The sequence below is a fragment of the Anopheles bellator genome, chromosome 1, assembly GCF_943735745.2.
Source record: "Anopheles bellator chromosome 1, idAnoBellAS_SP24_06.2, whole genome shotgun sequence".
Classification (NCBI taxonomy): Eukaryota; Metazoa; Arthropoda; class Insecta; order Diptera; family Culicidae; genus Anopheles; species Anopheles bellator.
In genome coordinates this window covers 50,227,509-50,240,001 of record NC_071285.1, presented here as the reverse complement: position 1 = coordinate 50,240,001, position 12,493 = coordinate 50,227,509, and the positions used below count along the sequence as shown (strand labels likewise).

The window sequence follows — 12,493 nt, the reverse complement described above, 5'->3', positions numbered from 1 at the left end:
GTTGATTTGCAAGCAAAAGCTGTGCACGCAGCCAGCTGTTGTACGTTTCTATTGGCAACACTGCCACAAGCGAACTGACAGCTACAAACACTAGAAACGGAGCAGAGGAAATCGAAAAATATTGAAACCCCATTTTTGGTGAGTGAAAAAACAATAGAAGCATCAATACGGCCAAACAAAATCTGCATACCGAAGCGGATTCGTAAACACTGGCGACCTTCGGGTATTTATCGCATCGTGTCAACGCTGGGCGATTGTTTTCCTAATCCCAGCCACACACCACGATCGTACGCGTACGTTCGCTAATCGCCCTTCCTCGTTGTTCCCTAGCTTTGCCCAGTGTTTTTATTGTCCGACGAAACCTCTGTTACGACCCAGAAGTGCAGCAATCGAAAAGAAAGGTCGGAAAATTGGAGACGGGATTGCATATTTGGGGTTTGTGCCAACAGCCGGAACCGGAACTCGCTTACGCCCTGGGCAGTCACCATCGATAGGCGTTTGCAATGATTAAACTATTCTCGCTAAAGCAACAAAAAAAAGATGGTGAAGCGACGCCAAAGTCCGGAGGACAGAAGAAAACTTTCACCGCCGCCCAGCTGCGAATTACGAAGGGTAAGGTCACAGAACGGCTGACTTGAAAGACACGTTCAACCTTCAGGGGTGGCAAATAATTTCTACTGGTCCACCACCTTGACAGATATCAACGAGCTGAACTTGCCGAAAACCTGCGCCACTGAGTTTCCGGATCCGGACGATCTGCTCAACTTCAAGCTCATCATCTGTCCTGACGAGGGTTTCTATAAAGGCGGTCGCTTCGTGTTCAATTTCAAGGTACTGTGAGAATGCTTGGCCCTGCTGCTTTGGATACAAACTCTGCTTGCCTCTCTCTCTTGTAGGTTGGGCCAAATTATCCCCACGAACCACCGAAGGTTAAATGTGAAACGCAGGTTTACCATCCGAACATAGATCTTGAGGGTAACGTGTGTTTGAACATTCTGCGTGAGGACTGGAAACCGGTATTAACGATTAACTCGATCGTATACGGATTGCAGTACTTGTTCCTGGTAAGTGGATGGACGTGGCATACGTCGGTTTTTATCTTATCACATTATGGTTTTGGCATAGATGTTTCTGACAGATCCCAGATTTTCGTAAAACACTAAGCTCCCGGTTTGAATTTTAGAAAACTATTCGAATTAACGAATTTGTATTTTCACATTGGTTCAAAAGCCCTTAGGCTTTGTTTCAAACGAAAAGCTTTTTTTAAATCCTTTAGTAGCGTAGTTCAGCGCAGTATTTTCACCATCTTAAACTTTTACATTCAAGTTGATGCAATACCGAAACGAACTTATATTTTAAGCTTTATAATTTTATCAATTTAATTAATTTTTAACACGTTTAACAATGGTCTGTTGTTTTGTTATTTATTGGCTTCCCACGAAAAAAATACTATTTCGGGAGGATACCAAAATATGCTATTATCATATGAAGTTCTTGGGATCTATTTTCTGAACTGTTTTAACACATCCATTGTAATGGTTTTTTAGGAACCAAATCCGGAGGACCCACTGAATCGGGAAGCAGCTGAGGTCCTGCAAACGAACCGACGTCTATTTGAGCACAACGTTTACAAAGCCATGCGTGGTAGCTACATTGGCGAAACTTATTTCGAGCGCTGCCTCAAGTGATATATAAATTCAAAATTAACTCTTAAATGTTGCGTTTATTTAATTATCCTTACGATCGGTGGGCGATACTACATAGATTTTAATTATAACTGAATTACACATCTACCAGGGCCCATTCAGAGACCGACAGTTGAGCGAATAATGATTGCCCTTTTTGCGCCTGGTTGCGACTGGTGGTCATAAGTGGCTTTAGACAACTAGGTTGCAATCGGCCAACGGTCGGAATGGAACTTTCAATACAAAAGGAACACATTCAAAATCCACAGGCGAAATGCAACACAAAGCAGAAAAACGCTAGATAGTGAAAAACATGAAGCAGCTCAAACGAAGTGTCCATGGAGGTTCAAACAATTTAAATAGAGACAAATGCAAAGAAAGAGAGCAGAAAGCCACTGACTCAACGCTAGAATCTTGTGGTTACTGTACAGTACTGGTCGAGAAGCTATATTTATGATGGTTCGCAAGGCAGGAACTCCGGGCGGCACACACCCGGCTGGGGCTTTACACATCTACGTCCAGTTTATTTATAAAGGCACAATTTCTAGAATTTTCAATACTGCGCTAAGCGGCTAGAGATGGCAAAAGGTATGGCGTAAAATGCCTCAGAAAAAGTAGAAGATTGGTGGCTCGACGTTTGATGAGAAGAATGTAATTGAACCCAATTAAGCCAACAATAACAAATACACACATGTTTAGAAAGAAAAAAACTTAAATACTACTCCTAATGTGTGGTGTACGTGTGTACCTATACGTTTGTAGTAAAAACCCGTTGTGCACCAAACACTTAACTCCAAACTCTCTCTGCTCCCCATTTGATCAACGTTCGGCTGCTTCACCTATTGATTGTAGAACAAAGCCTCCAAGCGCCATACAATAGATACAATGATGGGACGGCAATCGCCCTGCATACTCCAGGACAAGGAAGAATACAGACGAAGAACAAAAGAAAATGGCATGATCAGATCATAGACTAACAATAAACGATTATAACAGGATTATTTCATGCAGCCTTTCGTATGCTTACTCCCAGCAAGTAGCGTTAATTTTGCAACTTTGTTAAAATGATCATTTCGTTATTCACAGTTTTTAGATTAGTATTGTTGAAACAACTCGCAAAATCTTTGCCATGTGCACACACGGCTTAATAGGTCTATTCGTGTGATGCTTTCGAACTGAATTCTTGCCGCATTCTTGGGTGGCCTCACGTAGCATTCTTTGGTGAATTATATTTCAAAAACGAAAGAAGTAGTTTGGATTCGTACATTCGCTCTGAACAAAACCTGTTGCACACCTCGCGAGCTGCGCATTTCCCTATGCGCCTACCGGTTGTTACCTATGGCCTACCGCGTTGCTAGGCCAACCGGTTGTGGCACTGGTAACCGTGCAGATGGTAACTATGTAAGCTGGCTTCACAACAACCGTATTCGGGTATCGCAGTTGGCTTGGCTGCATTTGCATTCGAAGACGGTGCCCGACGGAGTTCGAAAACAGCGAGAAACATATTTTTCTTTAGCATGTCCACCGAGCAACCGACGGAGGTGATCAGCCTTGAACCATCCGCCATCATCGGCTTTGACGGTATTGACGCAAAATCTTACGCCTGCACCGGTACTAACCTAACGTCTCGTCCGTAGGTCATGTCGTGTGCGGTCTTCGCGTTCATCCCGACCAGCGGCACCTGGTGTTTCCGCTTGGGAACGAAATTTCCATCTACGAGCTTGAAACCAACAAGCAGACGTTTTTGCGCGGTCACACGAACACGATCTCCACACTGGACATCTCCACCAGTGGCCGAATGGTGGCGTCCGGTCAATCGAACCACATGGGCTTCCGGGCGTACGTGATCGTGTGGGACTGGGCCACACGAAAGGAAATCTCACGCTACGAGCTGCACCGTGTCCGCGTGCAGTCACTGTGCTTCTCCTCGAACGATCAGTTCCTCGTCAGTCTAGGTGGCAAGGACTGTGGATCGATCATTGTGTGGGACATTGAACAGCGGACGGCCATTTGTGGAACGATTGCTACCAAGGAGACGACAGGCGATGCAACGAAGGTATGCAGTCTCAACAAACGCTTCACAACGTTCGTCTCGGGTGGGGACCAAAACTTGCGCGTCTGGAACATTGACCGCGAGCGCAAAAGGCTGACGGTGCAGGATGTGGCGGTTGGTAAGCTGCGCCGAGAGTTTACCGGAATGCGCATATCACCGAACGATGACACACTGTATGTCGGCACGATGAGTGGTGACATTGTGAAGATTAATCTGAACTGCAACCCGAACCCGAGTGTGCCGTCACAGGACAAGATGCCAGTACTGCTCGGTTGCTTCGGAAAGCATAACGCCCGAAAGCCACCTCTGAAGGACTGCGAAAAGTACCACTACGGCGTGCGCGATTTGTTGCTTCTCCCCGACGGGAAACTGATAATCGGGGCCGGCGACGGAACGATTGATCTGGTGCAGGAGCGTAACTGTAATTTCAAAAATTACCGAGGGCCAACGTGGCCCGAGTTAAAATCGGTAAGCTAGGAGGAGCCGAGATTGAGTCTCTTGTACCAAAACCAGAAGGCTTACCATTTTCCTTTGTTTGCAATAGCTTCATTCGACGAAAATCGATGGTGTCGTTACATCGCTGCAGATTGTTCACGGAAAAACACTGCTCATCGGAACCAACGGGTGTGAGATCTATTCGCTTGATTTGGCAAACTTTTCGTCCAGTCTGCGGCTGTTGAAAACGTGCCACACGAACGCAGTCTACGACATTGCCTTTCCGTAGTGAGTTGAGTGCCTATTCTACCGAGGACGGCCAACCTTTTCAATGTTTCTTCTGAAATTCTCCGTTTTTTTCGACAGCAACTTTTCGCTGGTATTTGCCACGGCAAGTCACGAATCGATTCGCATCTGGTCAACATCGAAGATGCAGGAGCTGCTGCGCATCGTGGTGCCGAACTTTGCATCCTCTTCGATCGTCTTTAGCCGCGATGGTAAGAGTATCATCTCGGCCTGGAACGACGGTGTGATCCGCGCGTTCACACCTCTTTCCGGCAAGCTGATCTACGCCATTCCGAACGCACACAACAAGGGCTGCTCGTCGGTGGCCGTCACGAGCAACGGCAAGATTGTCGTAAGCGGTGGAATCGAAGGGCAGGTGCGGGTCTGGAAGATCGATCCTTACGTGCAGAGTTTGATCGGTGTGCTCAAGGAGCACTATGGGCCGATCGAATCGGTTCACATCAACAGCTACGATACGGAGGTGGTTTCCGCTTCACGAGACGGTTCCTGCGTCATCTGGGACCTTCTGAGGCTTACACGCAAGCATGTGATCTTTGCACACACCCAATTCATCGCCGCCCAGTACTTTCCGACCGGTGTGCAAATTCTAACGGCCGGCTCGGACAAACTGATCGGATATTGGGAAGCGTACGATGGAAGTCTGGTGCGAGAAGTCGAAGGTTCCAAGTCCGGACCGATCAACGCCATCGATATGAATATGATTGGCGAATATTTTGTGTCGGCCGGCACGGACCAAATCGTCCGGTTGTGGAACTATCAGCATGGGGTCGAAGTTGCTGTCGGTATCGGACACGCGAGTGCGATAACTTCCGCACGTTACAGCCCAAATGGAAAGTTTCTCGTTACTGGATCCAACGATGGTGGAATATTTGTATGGAAGGTTCCCGAGGTAAGCACCGACTGCGTGAAATTACCACTTTGTGTATAGCTAACGAAAAGTTTTATTATCTCCGGCTTTAAAATATGATAGTAAAAATGATTGCACTATGGCAAATAATGCTGAACATGTCACCATGGTCAGCCATTACTAAAACAGAACACGGAAACACGTTCTAGTCAGTTGCATAACCAGTCAATTTTCCCTTTTTTGTGACGCAACAAATCCATGCCGTAACATGTTCGCCTTCTTTCGCTTGCTTGTGGCTCATCTTTTCCCTGTATCGTAACACACTTCGTTTTGCTCCACAGAAATTTCACATGAAAATACCCGATGACATTCTCTCGACTACGAACGCGGACCAACCGAAGCCATCCAGCAGAGCGTCGAACATTTCTCAGCCGACTCCGGGTGGGTCACGCGAGGCGTCATCGCGCAAAAGCGGAACTCCGCTTTCGACGGGCAGTCGTACCATGCGCCCAACAAATGGCAATGAAAACGTACGCCAGCTCGAGTCCGGGCGCTTTAAGCGGTCCAGCAGCCAGATTACCGAATGCCCTGCCGTCGATCCTAAAGCCCAACCAACGGTCGACCCATGCGTTGATACGGCCTCGCTGGCGGACAATCAGGAATCCTGTGAAACACGGTCAGTGGCGCAATCCGTCAGCCAGATGCGCCTAGCGTCCGGGGATCAATCGGTGGCCAGAAAGGAATCGAAGGAACACAGACCATAATTAGCAACACCATTCATTGTGTTTTGTAATGTTTTTTATCAACCGCCAGGGGCAGCTTGTTTAAGGCGAGACTTTTTTATTCAATAAATTTTCCCATGTTTATTACATTAAATTGTGTGTTTGTACATTACATTATGAGCTCAAATAGTAAGCAAATTCGTAATAAAGGCTTCGATTTCTAGGCGTGCCTGTTTTAGCTGCGGAAAATCGTCATCTTTCGGCTCATACATATTGGCACAGTGGGCCGTTCCGTCGATGAAGATAACCGGCGTGAAAACGTCGTTGCTCTCGGTCAGTCCCAGCCGGTGCCACGGATCGATCGAGCCATGCACATAGAGGACATTCGTCGCTCCCGGATTTAGCGCCCCGTAATTGTTGTTCGTCCGGTAGATGCCTCGGGCAAGCGAGTCCGCCTTGAAGCGATCACCGTAGATATCACTACACTGCCGCACGAAGAACTCGGCCGGGAAGCGGTCCCCGAACACGTAACTGGAGTTGTCGGATGTTTGGTAGAACCCAAACTCGGTACACGTCTGATATGTCCATTGGCGCGCTGGGGAAGGGAAGATGTTGGTGGTCGTTGAGTGTTGCTATTGAGTGTTGCCTAACTAATCTCGTTACCTCCACTGGCCACCTGTGATTCCCAGGAAGTGTTTTGCATCTGCCGAACAGACTTGTCGTACACATAATCTAAGCAACTCTGATTGCCCTGCTCCAGCAGCAGCCGGTTGACTTGGGCCAAACGGCTAACCGGGGCCCCGAGGGTAGTGTTCACCATCACGTCGCAAACCTCGTCGATAGTTAATGACGCATGCGGACTATTATCCTTGTTGTACTGGACCACTCCGGCAAAATTGCTTGCGAGAGCCTCAAACAAACTGGCCACATCGAGCGGATTATCGATCGACTTTTCGATCGCATCGCATAGGTCAAACTTTTCGTTTATCGTCCGCTGGCCGATCCTGTGCTTAAGCAGTGTTTCCACCTGCTCCATAGCACTCTGAACCGCCTCAACGCAGCGGATCGAGTAGCTGCCCAGCGAGCTGACCACCGTGTCGTAGTACTCGACAAAGTCGATCTTCGCCAGCAACGGGCCGCTGGAGCTGATTGAACCGTGCACCAGTGACGGGTACTTTTCCCGCAGCCAGGCGGCCAACGAACCCGGATACGAGCCCCCGAACGCGATCCAACGGTTAGTGTGCGAATCGAGACGGTACCTCGCATTCATCGCCTCGATAAAGTAAGCAAGATCGGCGAGCGCTTGTTCCGATGTGAGGTAGCGAAGGTTCTCGGTAGATAGATCGGCCGTCGGGTGGCTCTTGCCGTAGAAACGGTGCTCGAGCTGGAAGCACAGGGCACCGTGCCGTTCGGCGTAGTGAATCCAGGCTCCTTCGTGCATCCAGCGGGCCGTCGCTTCTCCCTCACCGCCGATCATGAGAAATACGGGAGCGTACGGATCGGATTCGTTGAAAAACTGATCGTTCACGTAGTAGCGTTGCTGCCAGGTTTCTGCATTGGTGGGATCATTGTGATCGAGTACTTGCTTAAACCACAGGTCGGGTGTTTCGAGTTGCGCCTCCGTAAGAAACGCCGCGTCTGTCCGGCTCGGTGAATCGGGTTGGAACCGTTTTCCACGCCAAAAGCCACGCAAACCATCCGTCTCTGGCAGGAACACCGCGACACAAACTAGGAGTAGGACAGGACAGAAAATTGACCCCAGCCTCTGTGACATACTGATTTTCAGGCGCAATTTACGAGGCAAACACGACTGTAACTGACCAACGGACAAAGAACAACTGATAGTCCTTTTCTACGATGCGGCGTGTTGGCACGGCCTGATAGCTATTATCAATTTCCCCTATCGTGTGTAGAACGTTCCAGTTTAACGCTGTGTGAGAAGCGGCTAATTGAATTTGTGGTTGGCTTCGTGCTCTCGGTAAGCTACTTTGTATCCTTCGCGAACCCTGTCCCGAGGTGCCGCAAACCCTTTGGTGTAAAGTCACTGCGAAATGTAACAGAAAGCAATAGTTACATACGAAATGTAATAGTACTAATTTCAGAAGCATTTCAGATTCATTTTGGGAACTTGTTCTGAATAGTTTGAAGTTATTTTCTGTGTAACAAGGCGCGTTTTCCTATCCGATTGGCGATATTCTGGCGTAAGATGAAATTACCAACTGCTTCTGTTTTCGATTTCGACGAATGTTTTAACGGCTGATTTAAAATTTCTTGCACCGCTTCCAGCACCTAACTGACAGCATCGGTTCCAGTGACAGCCCTCGGCGTTCCAATGACAGCCCTAATCCCACGGCGCATGTTGGGCATTAGGCATTTTTGAGTCGTTCTCGCCGAGCGGAGGAAAATTGTTCAATTAAATGCAAATAGTCGTCGGTGGCAGCACTCCCACAGGCCAGTAAGTAGCGGAGCGGAAGCCCTCGCTCGAGTGTTCATCGTTTGTCGCGGAAATTCGAAGATTGTTTGCGAATGAAAAGTGGTGACTGATGGTAGAAGTCGGCCACCATCGTTACAAAGCTGCATAATTGGCGTTCGCACCAATCGGCGATAAGGCGTCCCATTCCGTGAGAGGTGAAAAATAGTTACATGCTAGCATCTTAACCTCGCTCGGTGATCGTGCGACTCGAGGTGAGCTGCACCTTCGTGATCTCACGGCTTTCCTCAGCAGCGCGCTGCCGATCTCCAGTGTAAACGGAATAGGAAATTCCTTCAAGTTGGTATCACTCATCCGATTGTTGACCGTAGTGTGTCGTCATCAAGTACAGCGTATCGGTTGTATTTCGGTCCGTTTGATCTCTCTGTGTGTGGATTTGTGGGTACGTGTGAGGGAGTGTGACGAGAGGATCTACATCCGCCAAATGGCATCGTGAAAAGAAAACGAAAAGTTTGCTCCAGTGTCCGATAACGTCACACCCTTCACAGCAGCACCAAAAGCGGTTCCAAAGAGGACCCCACCAAAGCGGGGCCCATATTAGCGCGGAAAGAAAGGGTGGTGCAGGACGGAAGGAAGGAAGAGAAAAAGGCGAATAATCGACATTGACGATAGTGATGAAGTGATACGGTGGCCTAATCGCTATTGTGTAGGCGTGCGTGCTTGTGTGCGTGTCGACTGTGTGCTTGCATTTGCGAGTGTGTGCGTGGATCACGCATCCGCTCTGGATAGAGAAGTATCAAATACGCTCCCACCGACCGGACACAAGTGAGGAATCGCCCCTCTCCCCAACACATTACCCAGCGGCAAGTGCTCTCGGGAAGGGTGCGCGATCAGCGAAAATAGTGACACGATTGTGCGACTGTTCCACTACCCTTTGATCGCGGTGTAAACACAAACACAAGCACATCGAGTGCAGGCCGACTCTAATTGATCGTCGGAGAACTTCCAGCGGGTCTGCTAACAAGCATTGCGTGCGATCGTGCGTGCATCCAGCATCGTCATCGGCAACAGCATTTGAACCCCACCAGCGCCGGAGAGAACACGAGTAAGCGCAATGGAAAGACCGAGAACGGCTCTGCCGCACCAGAGTCATCTGAATACAATAGCGATGCAGTTGTATTGTTTTTTTCTCTCTGTTTTTCACTTTCATCTTTCTTTCTTTCTTGCTCTCTCTTTTTCCCACCTCTCCTCTTTTTTGCACCATCGCAGCACACACAGGGTTGCGAGCATTGCAACGATCGTCATCTGACCGATCTCCCGCCATCCAGTTGGAAGCGAACGCATCAAGCAACCCTCGACGATCACTAGCCACGATGAATGAACTCGAAGCCCTGCGTACGGAGGCGGAAACGCTGAAGAATGCGATCCGCGATGCACGAAAGGCGGTATGCGATACATCGATGGTGCAGGCCACGGCCCAGCTGGAGGCGGTTGGGCGGATTCAACTACGCACTCGCCGGACTCTGCGCGGTCATCTGGCAAAGATCTATGCGATGCACTGGGGCAGCGACTCACGATACCTGGTGTCGGCCTCGCAGGACGGCAAGCTGATCGTGTGGGACTCGCACACCACCAACAAGGTGCACGCCATCCCGCTGCGCTCGTCCTGGGTGATGACGTGCGCGTACGCCCCGTCCGGTAACTATGTTGCGTGTGGCGGCCTGGACAACATCTGCTCGATCTACAACCTGAAGACGCGCGAGGGCAACGTTCGCATTGCGCGGGAACTCGGGGGCCACACTGGCTATCTGTCTTGCTGTCGCTTTCTGGACGACAACCAAATCGTGACCAGTTCGGGCGACATGTCGTGTGCTCTGTGGGACATCGAGACGGGTCAACAGACTACCTCTTTCCAGGGGCACACCGGTGATGTGATGGCCCTGTCATTGGCCCCGCAGGGGAAAACGTTCGTGTCCGGGGCATGTGATGCGAAAGCAAAGCTGTGGGACATCCGCGAGGGCCAGTGCAAGCAGACATTCCCGGGCCACGAGAGTGACATTAATGCGGTGGCATTCTTTCCGAACGGATTTGCATTTGCGACAGGTTCGGACGATGCGACCTGCCGGCTGTTCGACATCCGGGCCGACCAGGAGTTTGCGATGTACTCGCACGACAACATCATCTGCGGCATCACGTCGGTCGCGTTCTCCAAGTCGGGCCGCCTGTTGCTGGCCGGCTACGATGACTTCAACTGCAACGTCTGGGATACGATGAAGGCGGAACGGGCCGGCATCCTGGCCGGGCACGACAATCGGGTGTCCTGTTTAGGCGTCACGGAGAACGGTATGGCCGTGGCGACCGGTTCCTGGGACTCATTCCTGCGTGTGTGGAATTAGTGAGGTAACAGTCAGACGGAGTTATGAGTTGCACGAGAATCGCAGTGAGTAGTGCAAAAGGATAATTACCAGAGCCAAAATGGAGGTGAAGCTCCTTCCAAAGGGGGGAAAGATGTTTCATTTTCGGTCATTGTCTTTTTAAAATATATTTTTGTAAAATCGTTAACTCCCACCGTGATCGTGCACAAACGTTTGTACCATGCAGTGATCACAGTCATTTGATTACCAAAACAGTTCATTTGACGATCAAGTGATTTTCGCGCAGCAATTGAGACAATGCTGATTCGGATTATGACTGCACAAAATGACGGTACGGTCGGTCACACTAAGCTGTTCTCAACTGTGCCCATGTGGGGCAGGTAAGATGTTTACGAGGCCCGTGATGCCTTCCAAAGCGCACAATTTCTAACTATCCGATAGCCGGGGCAGGCAGATTTGGTTCATTTTTAAATCCTCCTTTGTACGATCCTGTTTGTGTCAGTGTCGCGTGTTGAGTAAATATTGTCCCGTACGTGAGTAAGCAAACGAAATCTGTTTAGAAAGAGCAAAGTTGGCACATGTGCTCTGCATGTTCGTAAGATAGCATTTAAGTTTTATGATTTCCGATTTGATTTTCGTCAGTCAGAATTGTTCTCCGATAACTAGGAGTCTCTATACGGCCCGAAATCGTTAGAAGGAAGGAACGATCGTTCCTTAAGATCGCAAACGTTTTACATTCTTTTAGGCCAAACAAAGACCATCGAAGAGGCGCAGCTTGTCTATTAAATATATATTGAATAGATATGAAGAACACCTAATTTATATCGTGGCATTACCTTCTATTAAATAGCAGTCCCCTGTAGGGCGAAAGCATCGTGCAGATTGGGTAAAACGATCAATGAGGATCAGAGAAAAACATCACGGACATATCGCGCACAAACACCTCATTTCCGTAAGTTCATTTTCGTTTCATTTATTTAAAAAATACACTTTTAAATCCTGTTACATTAAACGGCGATGGGAGCAAAAAACGGGACATGAAGTGGCCACGCACGACCACATCCACAAGCACGCAGCAGCACATGTAATAGGGCAAAGTTAAAACTGCAAACATACTGTACCCAATTAGCCAGGACATCGCCAGCTGATATAGGATTGATCGAGGGAATATTGTAGCTATAGCGCATACCAAGTTAATTAATAAATTACGTGGGTTGAAACGAACAGGGCAGGGCCACGAAGCGGCGAAATGGCATCGAACAGCAAGGCAAATCAAACAGCCGCCAGTAGGAACGTTGTTAATGGACCATTGCGGATTTCGTTGTTAGATGAAATTTCGTTTTAAATTCATGAATAAAGTCTCATATTATGTATATCGAAGAAGACAGTTTGCCGTCAGTTCAGCCCGCCCGTTTGAATATTTGAAAGTGGTTCCGGTAAGTACGCGCTTTTCGGTCAATGGGCGAAACACACGCCGTGCGTTTCGGCTCCAGTGTCACTGTGAGTGCCGCACTCGTGAGCAGGAAAACTGTCGTCATCCCGGTTGGTCGCGCTCCGCTCGCTGGCGTGAGAGATCTTCGTGAGACGGACCCAATCCTTGCGCACACACCGATGCACCCAGCCGCTCTGGGAGTGTTTC

At 49.0% G+C, this 12,493-nt stretch overlaps 4 protein-coding genes across 5 annotated transcripts; 3 read left to right on the top strand and 1 right to left on the bottom strand.

Annotated features, from left to right (window-relative positions):
* Positions 1 to 58: 58 nt before the first annotated feature.
* LOC131210203 (NEDD8-conjugating enzyme Ubc12) lies at positions 59 to 2,853 on the top strand. 2 transcript variants are annotated; one of them, XM_058203425.1, is made up of 5 exons: positions 59 to 138; positions 331 to 612; positions 698 to 831; positions 897 to 1,064; positions 1,548 to 2,853. In XM_058203425.1, the coding sequence occupies exons 2-5, from the start codon at positions 504 to 506 to the stop codon at positions 1,686 to 1,688; spliced, it is 552 nt and encodes a 183-aa protein (XP_058059408.1). In that variant the 5' UTR covers positions 59 to 138; positions 331 to 503; the 3' UTR covers positions 1,689 to 2,853. The 2 variants fall into 2 exon arrangements, with proteins under 2 accessions (XP_058059408.1, XP_058059400.1); XM_058203417.1 differs by having other exon boundaries at positions 106 to 223.
* A 349-nt stretch (positions 2,854 to 3,202) lies between these two features.
* On the top strand, positions 3,203 to 6,090 carry LOC131215790 (cilia- and flagella-associated protein 52). The gene is made up of 5 exons (XM_058210187.1): positions 3,203 to 3,266; positions 3,323 to 4,206; positions 4,283 to 4,461; positions 4,540 to 5,368; positions 5,668 to 6,090. Exons 1-5 carry the CDS (start codon positions 3,203 to 3,205, stop codon positions 6,088 to 6,090), a joined length of 2,379 nt encoding a protein of 792 aa, XP_058066170.1.
* A 34-nt stretch (positions 6,091 to 6,124) lies between these two features.
* Positions 6,125 to 7,861, bottom strand: LOC131209586 (putative serine protease F56F10.1). The gene is made up of 2 exons (XM_058202688.1): positions 6,712 to 7,861; positions 6,125 to 6,643 (listed from the first exon to the last, which is right to left on the bottom strand). The coding sequence occupies exons 1-2, from the start codon at positions 7,820 to 7,822 to the stop codon at positions 6,231 to 6,233; spliced, it is 1,524 nt and encodes a 507-aa protein (XP_058058671.1). The 5' UTR covers positions 7,823 to 7,861; the 3' UTR covers positions 6,125 to 6,230.
* Positions 7,862 to 8,454: 593 nt separating this feature from the next.
* LOC131205916 (guanine nucleotide-binding protein subunit beta-1-like) lies at positions 8,455 to 12,227 on the top strand. The gene is made up of 2 exons (XM_058198223.1): positions 8,455 to 9,584; positions 9,749 to 12,227. The coding sequence occupies exon 2, from the start codon at positions 9,853 to 9,855 to the stop codon at positions 10,873 to 10,875; it is 1,023 nt and encodes a 340-aa protein (XP_058054206.1). The 5' UTR covers positions 8,455 to 9,584; positions 9,749 to 9,852; the 3' UTR covers positions 10,876 to 12,227.
* The last annotated feature ends 266 nt before the right edge of the window (positions 12,228 to 12,493 follow it).